Source organism: Pangasianodon hypophthalmus, chromosome 8 (genome assembly GCF_027358585.1).
Source record: "Pangasianodon hypophthalmus isolate fPanHyp1 chromosome 8, fPanHyp1.pri, whole genome shotgun sequence".
NCBI classification, from domain to species: Eukaryota; Metazoa; Chordata; class Actinopteri; order Siluriformes; family Pangasiidae; genus Pangasianodon; species Pangasianodon hypophthalmus.
Window position 1 is genome coordinate 5,063,713 of NC_069717.1, and position 26,355 is coordinate 5,090,067.

Below are 26,355 nucleotides of genomic sequence, written 5' to 3' on the forward strand. Positions count from 1 at the left end.
TAAAGATTGAGGCAACATGCAACATGAATGAATTAATAAATGAATGAATGAATTCTTTTCGTCAAAGTGTTGAGATCAAAATTAGATTAAATATATAGATAAGAAAATATACAGTCATATTTAAATGTAATAATCTATTTTAAAATATTCTGCGTCGACCACTCTGGGGCAAAAAAAAAAAAAAAAAAAGTAATGAATGAATAACTGAGCAAATTAATAGGTAGTAACATTACTTAATACATTAAACATATCCTTTAGATGTTTATATACAGCTACTGAACTGGTGGTGACAAGGTGGTGTTTTGATTAATGCTAATTAGCTAGCTAAGTCGATTTTTATATACAGCTAATTTGATTTTTACATATAGCTACTGAACTGGGGTGAAAAGTTGATGTTTTGATTAAAGCTAATTAGCTAACTAACAAAAGGCAAGTTAGCTAGGGTTTTTTGCGAGCTAGCTAACTATTGACAGCTAAATTAAACCTTAATATAGTTAAAGTTTCCTTAAAGTTAACATAAATACCATTTAACTTAGCTAATTTAGCTTTTATAAGCTAGCTATATACCTAACATTAACTGAAACATCAACTTGTAGTTAAGTAACCTTAGTTAGCTCAGTTAGCTAACATGAGAAAGTGGTGGTGGTGAAATAGGGAAAAGATCGTTCCTGGACATAACCTGTGTGACATCTCATTAAAAGTATGCTTGCATTACAAAAGTTTTCAAACGACATGAAGTTGGCTAACACAGAATCAGAATGTTAAATGTTAGTTACACAATACCATACTTTTATCTTGAATAAGCAAGGCAGCCTTAATGTTTATTTCACACTCATATTTAGGTGAAATAAGATTCAAATCAAAAAGCAAGCTTGAAATGTTCCACTCTAAAAGCCTACACACAATGTGCCTCTTCTCAATGAAAGAAGTGATTGTACAAACTAAACCACAATCAGGCACATACACAGACACACACTCACTCAGAGCACCGAGTGTGTGTGATACTAGCGCTAGGTTCAAAGGTCAAGGTCAAGAGGCTGTGGGGTGTTAAAGTGGACAGAGACACACACAGACACAGGGCTGTTGTTCCACTTCCAGGCTCACACAAAAACAGGAAGTGTAACATTCACACCCTCTCCACATGAACACTGCTCTCCTTCACATCGAGTGTAAAGTGAACAAATAGCCACGCAGCAAAGAGCTGGCTCTTATCCTGTATCGTTCAGCATTCCATATCCCAAAATGATCAAATCAAATCACAATAGACTGCAGCTAGCAAGAAAGATCACCTCGATATCCAATTCTGCTGGGCCGTTTGAACACATAACTAATTAGAATAACACTATTGAGAGCTGTCTTCAAATTATGTTTGGATAAAGATGAGTTAAAGATGGTGGACATTTATGTGTGCAAGACATTCAAAAATTAGCTAACAGCAACAAGAAAATAAAAAGATGCTATCACCTCCACTGTTTGAGAAAGCAACAACTTTCATCTTAGGAGGTTTTTGTTCAGTACAAACACTTCTACCAAAGTGTTTTTGAATTCTCGATTCTGATTGGTCAGAAGGTCTCGATTACGTTCCACAAAACCATACAATTTTTTGATTTAGGAGTCTCCACTGTCAGAGCTTTGTAACAGTAAGCGGTAAAGCTGTTACTAAGTAGTTGTGCACCACTGCCAAAGTTTTTTCTGTCAGTGCAAGTATAAAATCATTAGTCTATTTACATGTGGTACTCATAGATACTAAATCATAAGTGTAAATAAAATTGCGATGTGATTTTTAAAGGAATTTGACAGCTATAGTATACAATTTGTCCAAGATAATAGTCACAGATGTGTTTTTGTTATCTTTCAAGACTGCAGTTACTGCAAATGGTTTCCGTACTGGAAGGAGACGAATCATCTTGTATTGCAAGAGGTTACTCAAAACATATTTACACTTCCTCAGTTCCCCATCTGAAACAGACGTCGCTAGTGAGTCACTTGAGCAGGGGTGAATCACAGAGTCGAGCCTCACTGCGGTCAACATGGACAGTGTGAATAACTTTAGACTGATTCAGAGCTTGTGGTCTCTTACCTCAACACTGCTGACTCTGCCCTCCTGGAAGGAGCACTCAGCCACGTTGTTGGTGCAGATGTGTCGATATTTACACCAGTTGCAGGGGAAAGGGCTGCTTACACACGATGAGCACCTGCAGAGAAACAGAGAGCAAGATAGATTAAGAGCAGATAAAATGAAAATACTGTACTTCTGTTTAATGGATGGTCCAGACTGTCTTCAACAATAATTTATGTTATCGTTTTTATTTGTGCTCAATGGATTGAAGTGGGAGACAAAGTGAGGTGGACACACTGCACATCATTAAGGACCATAAAACACCATGAAGCTGCAAGTGTGTGTGAGAGAGGAAGTACGGGCAGTGTCTTGAACAACACAGCTGAACTGCAAAGGCGAGTTTAAAGAAGCTCCCGCAGGAACCTAATTCACAGATTTTCAATGTTGCCATTGTGCTCACCACATGTTTGCAGCATGTTAACATCTTGAGTGTGCCCCAGGTCACACATTAGCTCAGGAGGAAGTGGCGTAGTAAAGACGCTGCTACGGAAATCTGACCGCGCCATATGTCGCGAAGCCTCCATGTTCACTTTGACATGCACGATTACACCTTCAGGGTCACTGAACCTCCGATGGTTACAAGCTGACCTTCTAACTATTTAACTGTGGTACGAATAGGCCAATTTGACTTTGCATGTAATTGAGAGCATCGTGACCTGCGGCACACCTGGCTTCTACACAGCCAGGAAATCAGGAGAGTGTTTTGTGGGTGTTTAGGATACCAGAATTGTTTAAAACCCCCACTGGCTATGGCTTTCAAGGTCACACTGCATTTTCAGATAGTAGGAACATTGGAGCACTCGGAGATAAAAGAGAAGTATTCTTGGCATATTGCGAGTGTGAGCCTTAAGCAGACACTTGGAGTGTGAACAGGGACTAAACACTTGGCAATTGTATGAGGAGAATGCACTTGTACTCTGTACATGAGTAAACACTGGGAGCAAGCCCTTGAGGTCTCTAAAGGGACTAAGCACTTGGTAAATGTGTGAAGAGACTGCACTTAGACTGTATAGAGACTAAGCGTCCTGGAGAATGCTCTTGGAGACTGTATAGAGACTAAACACTTGGAGCATGCACTTGAGAATCTCCGAAGGTCTTAAACACTTGGAGAATACATAAAGGGAGAATGCAGCTGGAAACTGTTTAGGTATTAAGCACTTGGTGAAGGCATACAATGTAGGAGTATAGGTGAGAAATGCACTTGCAATCGGAATATGGAATAGTAAACTAGTAAATGCACAATGAGAATACACTTTGAGACTGTATAGGTTGTTAAGTTTGGTGAATTTCGGACGAGAATTTTTGTGTATATTTGCTCATTTGGCTGACATACAACTGGGTCAGGATAGGAGTGAGCAGTTTATGGATCAAGTGTCTTACTTAAGGACCCAATGGTGGCAGCTTGGTTGGCCGGGATTTGAACTCACAACCTTCTGATCAGTAGCAGAATGCCCTAACCACCACTTCTCAAGATTCCCAAGAGTAAACATTACTGTATCTTCCAAATGACAGAAGAACCACTAGTAAACATGCTCTCATAAGCATATGAAAAAAGACATGCTGCACTATGTCACTTTACTCATCCTCATGACCCCAGACAGAGAGCAAACTCCAAGTGTTCTGGATCATTCTCACCCAGTTTTTTCATAATTTCACACACATACACACACATTTGAACATCTTGAAAATCTCTTCAGCAACTGTCATACAGAAGTGGATACTCACTTACCATTTCAAACAACTTTTGTTCAAATGCAATCAAGCTGCTGCTTACTGTCATGTCTGCTCCACAAGTCAACATGAATTCCAATGAATTTCATTTCCATAGTTCCTCAGGCAAACAGAAATACAAACCCAATCACATGACCCGCTTACCATGTTCCCACTAGTACCATGAGTGATGTTACTGAGCCTTTTGTTCATTTACCACTTTACTGGTATTGACCTTGTCTGTTTTGTTCATTGAGTTCCACCTGGCCTAGCTAAATCTCTGCTGATCTCCTGACACTTGGCACTTGCATCCCTGTCCATGCCTGATATTTCCTCAACTGTGAGCAGAGACAAACAAATGGAACTGGAAATGAAACAACTACCCCTCTGTGCAGGGATGCAAGCAACACGTAATACTTGGACCAATCACAGTGTCCTGGTGTTTCGGAGCCCGGGTAAACCACACTGTACAGACTCAAACCACTGTGTCTTTCATGCTCAAAAGCCATCCTTTTGTGTCAAAATGCCTTTTTCCATCGAAGTATATGAAAACTCTTAGGAGGATGGTTTGCCCCTCTGGGGTAAGTCTTACAGATTCTACCTATGACCCTACAATAATGGATTTCCAGAGAGGGTTGCAGGAAGAGCAATAAACCCTTATCTATCCTAAGAACCTTTGAGGAACCCTTTATGAGCATACAGCTGGTGAGTGCATGAGAAGAATGGACTTGGAGCCGACTAACAACACAAGAACTAAGCACTTGGAAAATGTATAAGGAGTAAGCATTGGGAACACACACTTGGTTTGTATAGGGATGGAGCACTTGGTCAGGAGTGCAGAGAATGCACTTGGAAACTATATAGGGACAAAACCTTTGGTGGAAGTGTGTGGAGATGGCACTTGGACTTGGATGGGAGTAAGAACTGGGAGCATGCACTTGGCACTTGTATGGGGAGTGTACACTTAGTCCCATACTAATCATATCTTTCCCTCCAGGGATGTGCTTCAAAAATCCCCCTCAGTAGGCTCTCAGCAGTCTGAGCACATTACACCCCAGAGCTGCACTGCTCAGAATAATGTATCTCTCCCTCTCATGCTCTTTCTCTCTCTTTCCTAATAGCACTCTGCTGGTCTAAAAAACGCCTCCATTGCTCTCTGAGATGTTTGAGACGGTTGCAGTGAGAGTGAGCCTGCCTCGTGCTCTTTACAGAATTACAGAGTATTACTCTACCTCCACAATGATGGGTGGCAAACACAATATCTCTGGCAGAAGGATTGCTCAGGCGCAAAATAATGCCTGGATTATGACAGGCTGAGCTAATGTTGCAGAGCCCGTATCTGGACGCCGGCACCGTCCTCACTTTTTGAAATGAATGCACTGCCGAGGGTCGCATTATACTCAGGATTCAGGAGTCGCATTTTTAAATGAGGCAAAGGGTAAAGCTGCAGACTGTGTGTGCAGTAAAGACTGCTCGGATATGCAGGGCCTGGATGAAAGATGCTGCGTCAGTGTTTTAAACCCACATCAATTCACTCAGTCTTTATTTAGGCAGAGGAAAGGCAAGAAGGGAGTGTGGTGCAAACAGTGACACAAGCTCTTAGAAAACCACATGGGAAAAGCCAGTGTTGGACAACTAGCTAATTGGGTAAATGTGGGTGTGTGGGTTCACGTGAGTGCATGGTTGTGACCTTGAGCATGAAAGAAAACGGTGCTGCTTATGTACCAGGATGCCTCTCAATCCCTGAGTGCTGGATCAGCTAATGTGAGGTCACACAGTGTTATGATCTAATGTCACCTTTGCCCTAAGCCAAGCACAGTTATTTATCAAGATATAAAATGCAGAAACAAATCTGATCCTATACCATGACTTCTTCACCAGGGATAACAAGTACAGATCTGGATGGCATCTCTTACATCTTTACTTGGATTGACTGTCCCAGAGGCCACATTTCAATCACTGAACCTGACAAGCACAGAGGCCATGCCTCCTTCACTGACAGGCACAAAGGCCATACCTCCTTTACTAATACTGATATGCACTAAGGCTACACTATGTGGCCAAAAGTATGTGGACACCTGATCAATCTCACCCATATGTGCTTGGTGAACTTCTGGAACATCCCATTCCAGATTTAGTCCCCCTTTTGCTGTTATTATAACTTCCACTTATCTGGGAAGGCTTTCCATTAGAGTCTGAAGCATGGCTGTGGGGATTTGTGCTCAAGAACTTTAGTGAGGTCAGGCACTGATGTTGGGTGAGGGCACAGTCAGCGCTCCAATTCATCTCAATGGTGTCTAATGGGGCTGAGATCAGGGCTCTCTCCAGGCCACTTGAGGTATTCCACTCCTACCTTGGCAAATCATGTCTTTCTTTCATTGTCATGCGTGAACAGATTTGAGCCCCTTGGTTCCAGTGAAGAGAAATTGTAATGGTACAGCATAAGAAGACATTATATACAATTGTGTGCTTCCAACTTTGTGGCAACAGTTTGGGGAAGGCCAGCATATGGGTGATGTCCACATACTACTGGCCATATAGTGTATTTTGCCTTTATTGAGACTGAGAGGCACAGAGGCCTCCTTCACTGTCACTTAGACGAGTAAAGAGATGCATGAATTTCTTTATAACTGTGTATTAATATTTGTTTTTTTAAAGAACTGCACCGCATCAGACTGATAAATACTTTTGTATCGATTCACTGTTGAGACTAATAAATCTTCACCTCTTGCTCTTACATAATGATATCCCTAAGCTTGTAGAGAAATCTCAATAAGGACTAACTGCAACTAAAATAATGTGCATTTTGTGGCCCCCTGTGTTTCCACAGTCACTTCCAAATCTAGGTTGAGCGCTGATGTCCCGAAGTACATGCTGGTTAATGAATGCACGCTGTGAGCCAAAAAACTGAGAAGCCGTCCTCATAAACAGATGCTTGGGAGGATGAAAGAGGGAAAAAAGATTTCTTTTCCTTTTTTCAAAGGTTTACATAAGAGATTTCATAACACTGCTCTCCTTAAGAACACTATAGCTTCCACATGGAAATGCTTCAAAAGATGCTTTGCACAAGAATACCATCTATCACTCAAGCACCCAACTCCTCCGAACTCAAACACATCCCACTTTTCTTTTCTCAGGTGGTCATTACAGCCCCGGGGGAGGAGGGATGCTAGCGGGTGAAGGATTGTGGGAAATAAAGATGGAGGCCGGTGTTTAAGCACTCTCACAGGGCTTTTGTGAGAGGAGGAAATCTGGCACAGGATCAGCGCTGGCAAAAAAAAAAAGGTAGAAGGGCCTTGCTCCGCTCTGGAGCCGCGTTACCATGGCAACAGGCGAGCCCAGCTCGTCGGATCCACGTGAGCCCGATTCCACATACGCAGACGGGAAAATTGATTGTTGTGTGACTGTGTGTAACATGAATGTGTGGAGCAGTCGGGTCTGCGTGTGTGCATGTATCATCAGTTGTGCATCCTCACACGTTTGCACTCGCACACATAAGGCAAAGAATTGATTATCGTGCACACCTGCATGCGTGTGTGTGCGTGTGTGTAAGAACACGAGGCAATTTCATACTCTAAAATACAACCTGCATACTTTTAGCCAGGAGCAGTTTTTTTTTAAATCATGTGACAGCCTTCAGAATTTTTCACTTGTCTTTCTGCTCCTTCCTCTTTTCAGAAGTAAATTCACATCTCCCCGCCGTTCTGATGCTAATCACAAACGGCGCACTTTAAATAGGTTGGGGAAAAAAACAAAAGCTCTGCTCAGAATGTGCGATTGTGCTTGCTCGCTGTGTTAAGTGATGTACTCAGCTCTGCTCAATGGCAGAACAGCACGCTGATAGAAGACTGAAATGATCGGGAGGTTCTGGCCTTGGGGATTAGCAGCTGCTTTTCCACCCACTGCACTGATTCACAGAGCGTCCATACAATGTCCCTTCCAAACTAACACACACACACACACACACACGCACAGATCAAACACAAGCTCCTGTCTAAATCTTTAAAAAACAAAACAAAACAAAAAACTCCAATTCTTCTTTTCCACTAACACAGTGTCAGTGTTGTTTCAGGGAACCGGCAAAAAACTTTTTAGGGTCTGGCTCATGTTTCAATTATTTTAGACCCAGACCAATCCATAATTGGGCGTTTCTTAAAAATGATGCCACTAAAAATGTAACAGGACCAAAATAATTGAAGTATCTTAGACTTATTTATACCACAGTGCTGTTGAATTCTTGATTCTGATTGCTCAGAAGGTGTTGATTAATTTTCTATAACAGCAGCTCTGACAGGAGATCCAGCTGTAATTCAAATCACAGGTTTATAGTAATGTGTTAGTTGTAATAAGTTTCTATGGTAACAAGTAACACAGGGACTTGTATAGACAGATGCTAAAAAAAAAAATGACAGATTAAACAATGTGTGGAAATAATCAATGCTTGTTCAATACATTACTATATATACTCTTCAATATGGCAACACACAATAACTCCACACTTCAGATATCCAGACATTGTCACAGATAATGATTATGTGCAAAATGGTACACAGCTTCCATTCAGTTTGTTGTAACTGGCAATAAGATTGTTCTTAGATATATCTTTGGTTAATTTGAATAAATTACACTGATCAGCCCCCACATGTCTTATTTTCATGACAATCATTTAAATAACTTGAGTTGTTGCCATGGTGATGAAATGATACTAACCCCCCCCCCCCCCCCCCCCCCCCCCCCCCCCCCCCAACCCAAGCACACACACACACACACACACACACACACCGCCCTGCCAAAAGCTACTGAAGTCACCTATTCCTGGTTCCAGACCAGTCTATTTTGCTGATAGACACGAATCAATTTATCCTGGTCAGAGTTGTGGTGTATTCGGAGCTTATCTTTCTTCAACAGTATCCAAATTAAAATAAATAAATAAAAGTTCTTATTTACGCAAAGCTAGGTCTGCATGATAACAGCTAAAAGGATAACCACAATTATTTTGCTCAATAGTAAAAACACAATTATTTATCACAATCATCCAGCCATAATAGTTTTTTTTTATTATTATTTTTAAATGCCTTGTTTTTGTTTTACAGAGGCAAAAAAGCATCGAACAGGTACTGATTAGGCACCTGTTAGTGGAAAGGTCTTAACACACACACACACACACACACACACACACACACCACAGCATCTCAAGTCAAAAGAAGGCCAGCCAAATATTCAGAGTCATGGAGAAGCTGGACCAAACACTAGGCATCACGCTTAATTAAAAGACGAATTTCTGAATCCCACTTCAACACTTCATCGATATGCCAATTTTTCCATCCAAGCAGGTAAAACATTTTCTTGAATTTCTGGCATTTCCATTCTGTCCAGCTTTTCCCAAAATCTCACTGTGGTTCCAAAGTCTGCAGGTGTCCCAAGCCTGAGGCATGCTTACACCGCTCCAGCCTTTCGAAAGTGTGTGTATGAATCAAGGCTGATCCTTCCCATTCATACAGGAGTGTGTGTGGATACTACACCTCGGGCTGTCTCTTCTTCACATGGAGGCGCTCGCTGCTGTCAGCCAATCCCGGCTTCTATTTCACGCCAACCTGCCCGGGCCAGGCGCGGATATTAGGGCTAGCAGCATGAGACTGGAGCGCACTCCAATTTAACCAGACTCCACTCACACCTCTGAGCCAATTACTCTCATTTGATGACAGTCTGCAGTGAGGCAGGACCTTTTCCACAGTGTCAGTGGCGAGGCTGGATTTCTTGAGCAGGGGATGAGAGCACTAGCAGGGTGTAATTTGCCAGTTAAGTGGCGCTTGATATCCTCCCTAAACCGAGTGCATGAGACTGAGGCCTCTGCACAGATCTCTGGATTTACATCTGAATGATGTGCAAGTAAAAGCAAAGAGCACACACTTGTCAACAGACCAGGCCGTATTTTGGAAGAACTGTCCAAAAGTCTGAGTCCACTCCCAAGCTGTTTTTATTTAATAACTAATCAAAGCATTAAAAGATCTATGGCACACCCAAAGGGCTACACGGACAAAGACTACAGACATTAAATGCATTTATACTACCACAAGCCAATCACATTAGGGAATGCAAATAATTTGCAAATGTAGCCCTTATGTGATGTAGAAATAGTGTGATTCTGAATGGCTTGTAAAATAAAGGAGATTTTGTCACTGCTCTAGTGAAGAAGATAGCTACACGATTTCTAGAAACTAAACAAAGAAATACTCGTGTTAAAGAAAATGTTTGTGTAATAAATCAAAAGGGTAAAATGCTGTATTCATTTTTGGTTAATAAAGAAATAATTATAATCCTACTATCTATAAATAGGCTGTGTGGATCTTATTATAATGTTAGACTGCCTACTCAGCTACTCAGAAAAGAAGCTGTGTACAGGATGTGACTGTGCGTAATGACGAAAGGAATTATTCCATTCCACAGCAAATTTAGAAATTAGGGCTGTGAGAGAGGGTCCAATAGAATAGACAGTTTAATCATCAGTGAGTAAGCAAACCAACTTGTGCATCTTCGGCACAGGAAGTCAGTGAGTTCAAGTTTGCCGCTATTTAAGCACCCAGGCTTTGCACAGCCAACATTTTAAGTATGCAACATCTTTTGATTGTGTTCATATATTTTTAAACTGAACGTTGACTCGTCTTTTCTTGGCCCTTAGCCATTTTAGAAACTCCTGAGAGCTAAAAGGAAAAAAAAAAGGAAGAAAGAATGAAAAGAAACCCACTCGAATGCTGAAGTTTCAGTACACAGCAATTAGTCTAAACAATAAAAACCTGGGAAGTTCTTCTCGTCTGTTGAAAAGTTGCACTTATGGAGAGGTTTCAACAATGAAATTAGCTCTCCTGCTATTTGAGATGCAGAGAACAAAAGTGAACTCAGATAATCAACCCCAGAAAGAATACATTACAGTGTTAGGAATAAAGACATTCTGGAAACAAAAAAAAAAAAGCTATAACAAAAAAGTTTCCTATAACATGCTTCGACACTTCTGTTTTAGGAAACCATAAATATATTTCAACACAACAACATGGAAAAGTGTTTATCTACTTTTTAACCTTGCCTAAGCTTTCTTCCTGCAAAGATCATATTGTGTATCTTTACATTCACACCAGCAAGCGGCATTCACTCATGCTCAATACTCAATACTCACGATTGCAGGACGCTGCAGTTATAGAAGACGAAATCCGTCGTGATGAATTTCAGCCCAGTCTCTTTAGACTTGAGCGACAGCCTGACCACTCGTTTATCACCTGTACAGAAAGCAAGGAGAAGAAAGCAGAGAGGTCAGAGTGATCAATTAGTACAGGAAATGACCAGTTACGGCTTTAAACAGCAAGGACACAGTAATTATCCTCCTACCTGCTCGCACATTCAAAGCATCTCTAATACATTTGATTGCGGACGCATTTATCCACTTCCTCCTTCTGTGAGCGAAATGCACTTCCATTTCTGAACACAGCAGCCCTTTGCTTTCCACTAATGACTACATTTTTGGTCTTCCAATTATACATGTGTGCTTCACATCACCATAATTGGCATAATATTTCCATTTGGACATTCCATAATTGTCTTTAATGGAAATATTAGGTTTAGGTAAATGACTAAAGGTCAGCATTTGTCTGACAGTCAGTAGCGCATTTGTCTTTTTTAGGGTTCTCAGAGTACCTTTAAATTAATGTAGAAAAAAAAACCCTTCGGACAAACTTTTATAACAAAGACGCAAGCAAAAAAGCAGGATATTTCATCTGTCCACCTCAGACATAATAAAATTAAACAAACAGCATTCTCTGATGTTCTTTTTATCCCCCTAAGACTACTTATATCTTAAAAGCAAATTTCAGAATTAAGTTAGCAATGTTTAAATTAACACCTGCAGCGTGTGTTTGGAGATGTTGATGTGTGGTGCAACTACACAGTAAATGTGAGAGTAATTTAACACTGTAGGTGACTCTGCTCTCCAGTTTGTCTAAAAAAAAAAACTAAAAAAAAAAAAAAAACAGCTAAAAACAAGGCCAGTCTGTAAATATCTCACAAAGTAAACCAAAAATCAGGTGATGTGATTTTTTTTTCACTGCTTCATTGCTGCTGTTATTTCTGAATGAAACTAGACTCTTTGCTAGTACTCTGGAGTCGGTAATGAACACAAGACAACAGAATTCCTCAGTGATGGCTGGATCTGTGTGTTGAGACTTGTTTTAGTTTCTCTGCTTCCACTAATGACCACATTACTGGTTGTGAAATTATGCACGCAAGTCTAATTTACTTTTCCATTCACAATTCGCTGAACGTTTAAGCAGAAGGTTACAAAAGGTTAGTACAGGATTACACTTGTGTGTTATTAAAGCACCTTTCCAAAAAATTTTGACTTTTAACTATTCCAATAAATATAAATATGTAATTTTGAAATAAAATGCGGTATTCAGACCAACTGTGACATTTAAAAATGCAACGATTCAATCCTGAATATTCAAAATGGGGCTCATATTACTCTGAAAGACTAGATCAGATTTGACATTTTCCCATCTGATCCAGTCACACTTACTTTACGCAGTAAACTCTGACTGCCACAACTCAGGTCTCAGACATGAACATAGGGCACACGTTTGTCTTAAAGCTACATCAGAAGCTTGTTTGGTTGTTGTTGTTTAGATTTAGCTTTAAAAATGTATAAAAAGTGAGGAAAATGCTTAAGTTGCAGAGCTCCAACAACAAAGCAGTCAGTTAAAATAAGAATAAAAGAGAGGTATAGGAAAAATCAAATACATACTGATACCTTGTGTACATAATGTTCAAAAAATAAATAGTAAAATTGTATGTTGAACTGTTTAGGTTTGGTAAACTTGTGCCTAGTGTAGCCTCAGATTCGTCTTCTTGGCTGCCAGAAGAGGAACCCAGTGCGGTTCAGCATGTTGAGCGTTCAGTGATGCTTTTCTGCTCAGCATGGCTGTAAAGAGTGGTTATTTGAGTGTGGTTGTGGGGGCGTGGCCAAGCGCTGGTTTGTGAATAGAGGGCGGATTAGGGAGCGCGAGTGTTAAGGATGAGCCTGCACCTGTGGATGATCGACTAACGAGGGCTCTGTGTTTCAGTGAGTGGCGGCGAGGAGATAAAGGAGAGAGACGAGATCCACACGTGAGAGTAGGCGGCTAACCCAGGTGCAGCTGGGCGTTGACGTCAGAGAGGTACGCAACAGCCGAGGAAACGGAGCACCACCTTGGTGCTTAATGTTTTTACTTATTATTTCCTGTTTGTGTTGTTGTTGTTGTTGCTTTGTTCCCATCATGTATACCATTTCAAGATAGTTGTGGCTTCCGCTTGAAAAAAAATCTAGACCTTTTCAAGATTTCCAAGACTTCTTTTACATTTTTTTTTAAACTTCACAGACTTTCTATATTCAGTTTTTAAAGGTCACTAACTGTGACATGAAAAAAGGAAAATATGAAATGTTATATCAGAGGTGCTGACATCACTGACAGGAAAGTCCTAGCAGGCAGAAAGAAAAAACTGAATGATATGACCAATACCCTAGCACTTTTTTTTAAGACAGTACGAACAATAAGAGTACACTGATGCAGAAAATCTGCTGCTTGACAATTACTGGCTTGCCATGTTTTTCACTGAACAAAAAACCCACGGTCCTGACTTCTTGTTTTCTATTGGCTCACGAGATCAAAGTTTCTCAGGTGAAAGGTCATCTAGACAAAGTTGGCACAAAGTAAAAGTTTACCTGGTCTTTCATGTCCCTTAGTTTTCCCTGAGCTTTTCACAGGCAAATATTATTTGCTTCTTCTTTTAAAGAAAGCAGGAAAGCATAAATACTACAGCTAAACTGCAGATGTTAGCAGCTCTGTGATGTGCATTAAGAAGAGTTGTGTTAACGCATAAAACAAGTGACGGTCCAACAACAACAAATTTATAATCTTAATCTATTGTATTTCAAAACCAAAATAACATAATATCCATACTTTTCCAGAATGTTTTCTACATTTCAATATATATCCATGTTTGGAAAGGAGATCCTCTAAAATTCAATACTTTTCCCAAACCTGCATTTAACAAGCTGCTATTTTGGAGATTTTTTTTTTTTTTAATGGAGATCTCTGGTTGCCTTAGAAATGCAAATCTGAGTAAAATTAATGAGGGTAAATAAGCAAAATTAAACTGGGAACATTAAAGTTTGTTAAGAGACTGTGAAAAATTTCACCTTTGTGTAATTTATGCGATATAAAGGTATAGAAGAACACAGCTGCTACTATGTCTAATTCCTATTCGAATGCATATTAAAATACTAAATATTTTAAATAGTTGAAAAATTGAAAGGCGATTTGCTAGCCCTAGTGTATGGTTTGTTATGGGCCTAGTGATGCTGCTGCATGTTGAATATCTCAGTGTGTCTGTGTCTCACCGTATCCGTGTGTGAGTGTCGGGATGTCTCGCAGTGATGGAGACATGCAGAGGATCTGTCCTTTAGGTAGCACCTCTCCAGGGCTCTCGCTCAGGTCCTCAAACACACATGTCACACCTGCCGAGAGGTTCGGCACATGTGCCACCTTCACACTCAGCTGGAGCGCAGCGAACACACACACACACACATACACACACACACACAGAGAGAGAGAGAGAGAGAGAGATTCACATGAGAAGAAATAGTGAAAGCACAGTCTGATACGCAGTAAGTAAATACACTGCTGAATCTCGACGGAACCACCTTCCATCAAAGTGCAGCTTCGCCAATCGTGCATCTCTACAATTTCATTTGATAGTTTCACTTAAACAGGTAATATTAAAGTAATATCTAAGCAGGTATGCGCGCCGACTAATAACATGCACAGTCATAGCCTATAACATTGTTCGATTCATAGGATAAAAATATTCTTTCAGGAAAAAAAAAAAAAAACACATGCATGCTTTGTGCTCACTGCTGATGTGGAGCGCAGCGAACACACACACACTTCAAGACAGAAGGACAAGGAGAGGCTGGTGAGGGAGCGACTGTGTATAGCTGCTGTAACACAAGTCATAACAGGAACTAACTTGTTTCATGAAAGTTCCACAACAATTATAATGAGTTAATGTCAGTTATTCCAACATGGTGGCAGTCTGTCTGTATTGTCTCTGTTTTAGTATCCAAGTTTGTCTTTGCTTTGGGACTGCTATCTAATTAGTCGTCCTCTCATGGGTGTGGCACCCTTACCTGTGCATCTGCCATCCTTTCCTTGTGTTCTTCTGCCGACACCTTTTTCACTATGCCTCAGTCGATCATCTGGCCTCTCCCGGATGCTTAGTGCTCATTTGGGCTGCTAAGCAGCTGGCCTCTGAAGCATATTTGATTTGGCTTTGGGCTCAAGGAATTTGGTCTGATCTATCATGTGACTTTGAAGTGACTTTGAACTTGACTGATGGATCATTGACTAAGAATTATTCAGTGCAAAATGCAACGGTCAGTATTACCCTGTTGGCAGAAATACTGTAATACTCTGTTTTTTCCCAAACTGTTGCCACAAAGTTGGAAGCACAAAATTGTATAGAATGTCTTTGTATGCTGTAGCATTACAGTTTCCCTTCACTGGAGCCAAGGGGCCCAAACATGTTCCAGCATGACAATGCCCCTATGCACAAAGTGCAAAGTTTGGTGTAGAAGAATTTTAGTGGCCTTTAGAGTCCTGACCTCAACCCTAATGAAGACCTCTGGGATGAACTGGAACACCGACTGCACCCCAGGCCTCCTCGCCCAACATCAGTGCCTGACCTCACTAATGCTTTTGTGGCTGAATGAGCAAATGCCCATAGCCTCGCTCCCAAATCTAGTGGAAAGCCTTCCTAGAAGAATGGAGGTTATTATAACAACTAAGTGGGGTTGAATTCCATATTAGTGCCCATGATATTGGAATGGGATGTTCAGCAACTACAGAAGGGGGTGGTGGTCAGGCATCCAGATTCCTTTGGCCATATAGTGTATGTAGGACTGTACTTCATTGAAACAGGCTATTAGCGGATATAGACATAAACTCTTCTATTGTTTATTGGTCTGTTTTAAAAGACTATATTATTAGTGCCTCGTAAATGTTTTTCACTGACTCTGATGATAATTCTATTTTGTTTCCATAAAAAAAAAATTCACCCATTCATGCTTGGCAGAATTGCTGCTTTAAATGGCAATTGGCAAACCAATTGGGTTAAGGCTTCTTATGTTTAAATGTCCATAGTTTGGTGGCATAATTAGATTTACTAAAAAAAATCTGGAAACTACCAGCTTAGATGTCCTAGTTTTATCAGAGACTAGTTTTAACTCAAGACCTCAACCCCACGGACCACCTTTGGGATAAACTGGAACGCCAACTGTGCACCAGGAAGTCTCGCTTGACATCAGTAGCTTTAGATTATGAAATATCCACCAGTGACAATTTATTTGACTGCAAAACAAGGGAGGCTGTATAGCAACTTACATAAAGACAGTATTGTGTCACTGGTTTGAAATCTTTGTCTACTATGAAGTGTCTAGAATTTTTAGCTGTTGATCTGAATTTAGAAAAGATTGCCACTTGAGTCTTGCTGGTTGCAATAGGCCACTATCAGAGGCTTTATCCTCTGTTTCTCATCCATTTAAAGATTACAGAGTGAAGGCCAGGACAATCCTTGATGAACTGTCTGAACTTATTCATGAAAGGAATTTGGCCTGGGTTAAAGCAAGGAAAATGGATTTGGCAGCATTCTAAATTTCATTTAGGTTTTTAAGAACTAGGTGTACAGCACTTGTTCATAAGGCCAAATCTAAATTCTATTTAGATGAAACTATTAAAAATTTAAATAACTTATAAATTGTGGAAAGTCATTAAGTCACTAGAAATCTACAGGGCCAAATCACATTGGTCTGTTCTTTCTAGAAGTTGTAAAACCTGCAGCTAATTTGGAAATCTATCTCAAATGTATAGTCACTGGCTAAAATACTTGAGTCCTTGTTTAGTGACCATCTAAATCAATACTTAATTAGAAATAATATCTTGATCTCTTTCCAGTCTGGGATCTCTTTCCATCACTATAACTGCTGCCACCAAAGCACTTAATGATATTATAAATGCCCTTAAATCATAAAAAAAATCCTGTGTTGCTGTCTTCTTAGATTTATCAAAAGCTTTCGATACTGCTGAACATAATATTTTACTGTATGGTCCGGCTAAAATTGGATTGTCCTAATGGTTTAAGAATCATTTCAGTGACAAATTTCAGTGTGTATTATGATGGTATTTATTCTGCTAAGATGAATATTACAGCTGGTGTTGCAGAAAGGTTCAGTTCTGGGGTATCTGGCTCAAACGCTGATTTGCATTCATATGCTGATGGCACCATTATCTATTGTTCTGCTGAGACAATCTCAGTTGTGCAAAACAGCATTTGCAAAAATCTCAATCAATCTAAAATACGTTCTAAATGACCAGAAAAGCAAAATCTCAATCAATCTAAAATACGTTCTAAATAACCAGAAAACAAAATGCATAAGATTTTCTAAAACATCAATGCATTTTACTGATATCCGTATATACCAAGTATGTACCTTGCACGGCAGAACAACAATATTAGTGTTAATGACCTTCCTTTTAATGTTCACACTGAGCAAATGATAAAAGAACTAAAGTTAATATTGGATTTTAATTTTAGGAACAGCACTTGTATTATCCTATTTTAGATTACGATGATATTTTCTGCATGCATGCTTCAAAAACAACTTGGAAAACACTGGATTCTGTTCAGCTTTAAGGTTCATAACAAATGCTTGAAATAGTTCTCATCATTGTGATCTCTATCAAATGACTGCTTGCCTGCTGCTGCAAAGACAGACACACTGGAGTATTTTTATATATGAGACAATTCTTCCTCTGTATCCATGTGCACTGTTGCAAACAAAAAGCATGGCATATAGTTTACACTGTTATAGTCATATTTATTTTGATGCTCCATCTGTGAGATTGAATTTTTTTTTTAAGACAGCTTTTAGTTATAATGCCTCATCATCAGGGAATGACTTGCAGAAACAACGGAAACTACTGCAATGAATTCCTTTAGCAGATTTTAAGCTGTTTTAAGTGTTATTTGTTATGTCCTGTTTCTTTTAAGTGTTATTTGTTATGTCCTGTTTGTTTTAAGTGTTATTTGTTATGTCCTGTCTGTTTTAAATGTTATTTGTTATGTCCTGTGTCTGAATGTTGTTTGCGGTAACTGTATGTTGTGCTGGCTTCTTGGCCAGGGTTCGCTTGTTTAAAAAAAAAAAAAAAAAAAAAAGAGAGATTTCATGTGACTACCGTGGGTAAATAAAATAAGCAAAGTATAAATGGATATAAATGGACAATCTAAAATGTAAATGGATAAAAATAGGATATGTTGTTCTTGTTATATACTTATACACGTGTAAGAGGAATAAAACACTTCATGACGTGCTGTTTTTGTGAAGCAATCAACTTTACGGTGGTAACAGAAACTGCGCTTCGTATCCGGCTGCATCACAACGTTCATATTTATATCAGCGCGCTCTGTCATGTTTTATTCCCTGCTTAAGCAACTGAAAAATATATTCCACCATAAAGGGCGCTGTGTGATCAGAATCGGTGATGCTGATTGATGGTAAAGGACGTGTCATCACCTGAGTGGAGGCCGAGGTCACGGACATGTTTGCGGGGGTGACGGTGATGTCGACACACTGCTTCAGCTCCGTGCTGAAGTGCTGCGGCAGCTCCCATTTCTGACACGCTTCCTTCCTGGAGCATCTGAACACAAAGGCAAAGTGTGGATTAGAGCAGAAGACACGTGACTTGGGATCAGTCATGTGCAAATGTTTACACAATACAGTAACACTATAATTAAGGGCTTTGCCTGTATTGAAAGTGGGGTTTTGTTCATATAGAGCCGGAACGCTTCTAAATTTGGTACTACAAGGCACTCATTTTTTCATCAATAGGCTGTACAGGCGAACGCTATAGCAGGGGAGCCTTGTCTGTGGTTTTCCATGGACTTGGGATAGTTTTGACTTGCTGCTATAGGTTTATTTTATTTTTTTTTTATTTATTGACGTTTTTATTACTTTATTTATTTTATAATTTTATTTTAGTTTTATTTTATTTTAGTTTATTATTTTTTAGTTTATCATTTACATGTATATTATTTTATTTTGATTTATTTTATTTTATCTTAGTCCATGTGATTTTGGTTGGGTGTTTTGCATTCATTTAATTAATTTTATTCATGTTTTCATTTTATTTGAGTTTATTTAGTTTATTTTAACTTGGTTAAAATAATGTGATTATGTGATTTTGGTTGGATGTCTGGCATATATTTAATCAATTATATTCATGTTTTCATTTTATTTTACTTTTTTGTTTATTATATAAATTTGTAATATTTTATTTTAGTTTTATTGTATTTTATTTTAGTGCATATGATTTTGGTCAGATGTTGTGCATACATTTAAAGTAAGGAGGAGAAAAAAAAAATCCATAAAATATTGCAGCAGCATTGTAAGAATGTTTAGAAACATTATATAAAAATATTCACAGAACACCCAGAAAACCTGACAAACTGAACGTTCATTAGCATGCGCTGCTTGTGATCTGGGGTCAGGATTAAAATGTAGCAAATTAAACAAGTGTATCTATAGAAATAAGATTCAGTTTGAATTTCTTTGGCCAAGGTGTAAACAAGTTTGCTTTATCTATCGTGCGAAGATTACAGAGAGATACTGCTTTAGGTATAATCTTAGCAAGCAACGTTATATCAGATTCCACAGTGATCAGTGGGATAGTTCTGTTAATAATGTTACACATTAAATGCACTTACTCTACGGGAATCTTAATCTCACCAAGCGTCCTGTCTGAAAGCAGAATTTATAGATTTCCACACTAGTCACTGAACAAAAACCCACCCAAACGAAAGCCTCCAGCCTGAGCCAGGGATGCTATCAATAATCTTTATGAACCAGCACGGTGCAGGCGTTTCTCTATACACATCTATGTTTCATGTTTTGTTTTTCTTTCTTGGTGTGTAAGAGAGAGTGGCCCGGTTTTTCCCGAGAGCAGATGCGCCGAGCGGCAGCCGGATATTAAAACATTCATAACGCCGGCACATTTGTCAGACGTGTTAATTGGAGTTAAAAGTTGCACATGTTTGTGCTAGGCAGATGAACTGAAGAGGACGTATGTGGTGTGTGTGTGTATCCATGTGTGTGTGTGTGTGTGTGTGTGTGTTGGCTTGGACGGAGGTTCCTGATGACTTGCAAATCGCCTTTTCTCCCTGCATACGCTTAGAGACGCTGCAGGCTAATCTGACCATCTCTATTCATAACATATGCAGAATAAAAGCACAGGGCGACATTATGGTTTCAGTTAGCTGCTCCGAAACGTGACTGATACGCCCGAAACGTGGATTATCAATCACTTTGTCAACAGGTTCTCAATTCGAATATGTATGAAAGTATGCTGATGAATTTTTTTTTTTAAGATTCAAACTCTTGACGCAAACAGCAAAAAACGGGAGTCGCACTGCAGAGACAGCCGGTGCTGAATCAACACATACTGTATATATTTACTGTTTCACTTACAGGGCTTACAGCCAATCTCTATTTTAATCTAATCCATACTGCAGAAAGATTCCGTCTCTGCAGTTTCGGCTGACTTAACGTCAGATGGTGCTTGAGTCGGGATACGGCAGTATATAAAACTTTAGAGCCAACAGCAACACATTATGTCCACATCGGCCAATTGTACAATTTTTTGGATTCTTCTATTTAAGAAATATGGATGATATACACATCCATAAAACAATCAGGTTCATTGCCATTGCTATGAAAATATGTCTGTGAGCTCTGGGCACAGGCACTATGAGTGGGTAATGAGCCATGTCATACTTAGTACCGAACTAAAAACCGCGCATGATATAAACTTTTCACAAGCACAATCCCACTGTCTTTGCTGGAGATCGTAGCTGCCTCTCGTACGGCTTACAATGATTTAATATGACAAGTGGGTTTGGAAATAAGAGGGTTGTTACATTCTGGAAAATGGAAAATGATGTTAAAACGCATAGTGGGTAAAACAGTTCTGGAACTGTATTCCATAGCATCCAATTTTAGCTAGCATGAACAGAAGGGTGTTAATTTTCTATAATCACGCCTCTGACAGTAGCTCTGGATGCAATTTACTGTTTCTATGGCGATGTTTATTTTCTGTGAAGAAATGTTTATTTAGTATTTTTTGGAAGGAGTCTCCGGTGTTAGTGTTTTTGAAGTCAGATAAAGCTGTAACTAAGTTTTCCACCACAGGAACGTCTTCGCATGGAGGAGTTAACCTGTGACAGTTTCTTTGTCACATTGCAACTGCAGTCTTATTAACATCAAGAAGGAAAAAAGAGAACGTTGGTCAGAGAACGTTTGTTTATATCAACACCGGGGTGGTAAGATGTTTTCAGAAGATTGCAGAAATGTTAGTTTTGTAACATTAGTGTTAATGTTAATGTTTCCATGTTGAAAAAAATGTTTTATCTTGCAACATTATACAAAAAACTTTCTTCTCCAATAGGGTTGTAGCTCGATGGTATTCTTAGCATGAGGATAAGTTTTTGAGTCTACAAAGCACATCTGTAAGTTACTCTGAATTAGGACATCTGCTATATACTGTAAACGTTCTCAGAACACCCAGAAAATCTGACATATTGTTCTTAAAAACCAAGAACTGTAACATTCAGAAAATTGTTAGTCGGGGGACAAGCACCTCCCCTCCTGCTCCGTGGTGCATGACGGAACAGCAGTCCAACACTCCACACTTCATTTGCTCAGTGAATACAGTCTATCATCAGGTTCTTTTCAACATACACTAGTGCTAAGTCCCAAGTTTAAACACATTACAACATTTTTATATACAGAAAGTTCTTGAATGGTAGAAAGGTGATTTGAGACAGCCATTATTCCAGATATTTTTATCCTGCTATCATTTGATGTATGTATCATCAGTTCAGGCTTGAATATCAGTCAGATATATAACGGCTATGCTTTTACAAAATGATATAAAAGATACTGACACAGTACCAATAACACAGTGAAACTCTCTTTATGACTGAAAATAGGACATGGAACAGGGATAGTAATCCTCCATTTACATAAATGTGGCTTTTTACATTGCTACTGATTTGTGGGTGGAGAAAATGGATCATGTCCTAATTTGAGACTGGTGTTCAAACACATAAATAAAAAGTCAGAGCGCGAGACAAGATGCAAGACACCCAACAAAATGCATTATTCTCCCACTCAACTACACAGAAATAACTGATGAAGATGCACATAAGAAGGTGAAATGCAGGTGAATCTGGCATTGTGTCTCAGATATCCTCCGCTTTATTCCCTACGGCTGCTTTTTCCGTGGTGCGTCAAAGCGTTGTTGATACTTTGGCTGCCGTTTTTTTCGCTCGCGACACACACTACTTTAATGATTTGTTTACTTTTAATTACATCCATATGTCTGAGGAAGGAATGTTTTTAATTAAAGGAAACCAGCAGTCAGGACGCGTCTGTACGTTCATCCACATTCAAAGATCAACCCCCTCATCTCCACGCGTTCGCAAAATGAGATTTCGCCCAATTACACTCCGCTCCTCTTCCTGGTGAACTAGCGCTAATGTGATTTGTGATAAGTTGCTGTTCTCCCAGAGAGACATGATCATCGTCTCCAGATGCTAAAGTAGAAAGAAAATGCTGGTGATGACACTAGCAACCAAAGTGTGACCCAGATCAGTCTATATTTCACAATCTCCTATCCTAGTTCCAAACAGGTACCTTGTTCTCATTTCCAGTTACAGCAAAAAATATTAATGCTTGATTTGACATGTTTACGCTCTACAAAAATAATATAGGGATATAACGAAATAGGAGGTGCACTATTCAGGGTTTTTTCCCCCCCAGACAGGTTCAAAGAGCATGTGGTTGAGACTAGAGGTGAACATTAGGGCTGGGATCCCTCGAGAAAAAAGCCAAAAAAAGTTAAAAACGGAGTTTGTACTCTCATTCGAGTCTGAGCAAACAGCTAGAAGTGGAGCATGCTGCATTAACAGCCTTCATTGATTCATCCTTAGTAACTGCCTGGGTCAGTGTCTCAGCGGTTTAAATTAACCTATTAGCATTAGCATATTAGTTTATATTTTGGGCAACAGAACCACTGAATTCATTAGAAAATATTGCAGTAACAATAACTGTGAGAACAGGATTTAAAAATAGCCCCATGCTCATCTCGAGTTGGGCCTCAAAACTCAACACAAATTACTAGAGTGAATTTTATACCAAATTAGTCAAATCCTAATACTATATTTTATAACCCTAGATCAAGATTTTTCTTGTATATTACATTTTGGTCCAGCACCAACACATGACTGACAGCACTGTTCTCAGTAATATGAGCAACATGATGTCATTCATCAGACTTCCTTTAAATTAAACTTGCTTTTAATATCACTAATGAATCACGAGTTGAAGGGAACATTTCTTAATTTGAGGTTGTCGCCCTGTTTTCCCAGCAAGGGGTCATCTCTCGCAGCTAATGTGGAAAAATCCAGTGACAACATTAACAACACCACTGTGACCTACCGCTGAGGATCTTAACGTCTCTAAAAAGATCAGTGAGCTCAATAAACAGGAGGGTTCAAATGACTTTCAAGAACTGCTTTTATTTCATCATTTGTCAAAAAACAAAGATTATATGATTTTTTTTTTTAATAATGTAAGCCAGTAAAAGTTTGGTCTTCATATTGACTGAAAGTATCGTTTGGTCTTCATATTGACAAATCGCATCAATATCAATCAGTAACATTGTAGCTGAGTCTGAAATGGTGTACCTCATGTACTTTTAGTGTGAGTACTTCACACAGGGAAATTTGGTAAGATGTAGTGTACCATTAATACATGAATAATTTATTAAAACTACCAAATCTTTTTTTTTTTATGTTAACACTGTTACACTATAGACACAATTTAGGAGCAAACAAATTTAGACCAGACATTTTGGCTTTCAAATCTGACGGTTTAGTAATCTGAGGCGCTTCCATTACAGCAAAATAATTTTGGATATGATATGTTACTATGTATGACAGTTATGTCATACTCAAGTACATGAAGTCTTAAAAAAAAAAGAGCTTATCTATCTAGAATATATATCTAGAGGTTCTTCCCTTTCTAGACACTTAAAATTGCTAGGTAATCATTCTGTTATACATGAACCACTATAGATTCCTTCAGAGTAGCAAGCTAATTTAAAATAATTTAACCCAATTTAGCCAAGATTTAATCTTCCCCCTATCCCCCCTCCACCCCCAAAAAGGTTGTAGGGTATATTATATTGCAGTTTTTTGCTAACGAGAGAAATTCCACTACATAATGGCCCATTTACTGGACACTAATGCAACTCTATCTGCAGTTTTAGGTTTACCACAGTTCAAACCTTGAGCCAACTCATAAAAGAGGTTGATAATTAGCTAGCAGGATTAGTGCTGATAGTGTCTTCAGCAGAGAAATTCCAACCTGTACTTTTAGAAAAAAAGGGTTCCTCGATGGTTCTTTGGATATGTAAAGGTTGCTAGGTTCTTAAAGAAGATCTTCCTCCTGAACTCTTGTTGACAGAAAAACACATTGTTGAAGGTCTCTTGGAGGGACAGACTTCAAGGACAAAAGCCTCTGCGACTGGACTCGGGACCCCTGGTAGTACAGTATATCATGATTATCTCTAGTCCTACTCCTGGTGAGCTACCATCCTGTAAAGCTTAGGTCCAAAGCCAATATGGCTTGCTCACAGTTTAGGAGGCTCCTAGTTCCTTTATTAGATAGGATTGGACCTGGAATCACACCACCACACCACCTCATTAGCGGTATGAAGATATTTACAACTAGCAGGAAAGTGGAAGACAGAAACTTTGGTACCTTCCATTATAAAAGCTTCAGGTAGAAGACGGTATTCAGGAACAGGAGAGATACCGACACAAGTAATAACCTTCAGTCCAAATTCTAGATAAACACTTTATCCAACAGCCTGAACTGAGTCAACCCAATCAGTCCCCAGCAAGGACAGTTGTGTAACTATCTTTCTGAATTGAGTCATTCCCCTTCTTCAGACCTCCTCTGCTCTCATCCACCTGTTCCAATTCAAGTTCCCAGAATTCTATTACTCTCCCTAATTTCTTGTCCTTCACATTAGATCAGTGGCTGGCTGTGTCCCAATGCCACCGTATTCCTCTTCAGGCTATAAAGTGTTCCTTTACACCACTGGGTCACCTCAAATTCTTAGTAACCGGAATAAAAAAGGGGTAAAAATAAACTTGCAAATCCCTTCAGAAAAACTCTAAACACACTCATCTTTGACAACTTTATACAAAAGCTCTCCAAAGTTCCTCAGAAAAGAATGAGAAAGAGAAGAGATCGATTAAGTGCATTAATTGATAAATGCTGAGGACTAACTGTCTGAGTCAATCGTCTGCTTGGGTCTGATTAGTCATGAGTGAGGAGTATTGATGAGATGCTGTTTTACTTTTTGCACTTCTTTGTGAGTTTCTGTCAGTCATCCAAGAAAAAAAAACATCCAAAAGGTGAATGTTTATCAATTTATTCACAGGAACAACTAAGTCTTTCAGCAATTTCAGTTTTCGACACGGATTGTACATCTGTCTAAGAGCCATTAATTTTGCACTCCAGTTTTGGCACCGGACTAGAGCTGTGCTTTCTTTAAAGGTTACTGCTGTATAGTTTTTGATACCTGCTCAAGACCGACACAGAGGATTTGGTTCCTGCTCAAGCTCAACCCCAATGTTTTGGTACCTGCTCAACATGGAGGATTTGCTCCCTGATGTTTTTGTACCTGCTCAAGACCAACACCAATATTTTGGTACTGGCTCTAGACCAAAATAAAGGTTTTGGCACATAAAGGCTTGGCATCTGCTCAAAATTTTGGTACCAACATAAGACCAAAGCCAAGGTTTTGGTACCTGTTTAAAACCAACACCACGATTTTGGTACTGGCTTTAAACCAACACAAAGGTTTTGGTACCTGCTCAAGACCAACAGCAAGGTTTTGTTACTGGCTTTAGACCAACACAGAGAATTTGGTACTTGCTCAAGTTTTGTTACCTGCTCAAAACCAACAGAGAGGATTTGGTACCTGCTCAAAACGTGGCTACCAGGTCAAGACCAACACCAAAGTTTGGTTACTGGCTTAAAACCAATGACAACATTTGGCATCTGCTCAAAATTTTGGTACCTGCTCAAAACCAACACCAAGGTTTTGGTATCTATTTAAGATTTTGGTACATACTCAAGATCAACACCAAGGCTTTGTTACTGGCATAAGACCAACACCAAGGTTCTGTTACTTACTCAAGGCCAACACCAAGGTTTTGATACCTACTTAGGACCAAAGTTTTCTGATACCCACTTAGGACCAAAGTTTAATGCCAAAGTTTCGGTACCTGCTCAAGACCAACGCCAAGGTTTTGCT

The 26,355-nt window shown here is 39.3% G+C and overlaps 1 protein-coding gene across 1 annotated transcript in view; it reads right to left on the reverse strand.

The window, feature by feature from the left end:
- plxna3 (plexin A3) overlaps positions 1–26,355 on the reverse strand; it is a 176,787-nt gene that overhangs the window by 65,093 nt on the left and 85,339 nt on the right. The window contains exons 6-9 of the mRNA XM_026928009.3: positions 18,483–18,606; positions 14,253–14,409; positions 11,001–11,100; positions 2,081–2,195 (exon numbers count right to left, since the gene is read on the reverse strand). Coding sequence (XP_026783810.3) covers positions 2,081–2,195; positions 11,001–11,100; positions 14,253–14,409; positions 18,483–18,606 — 496 coding nt within the window. The remainder of the gene's footprint in view (positions 1–2,080; positions 2,196–11,000; positions 11,101–14,252; positions 14,410–18,482; positions 18,607–26,355) is intronic.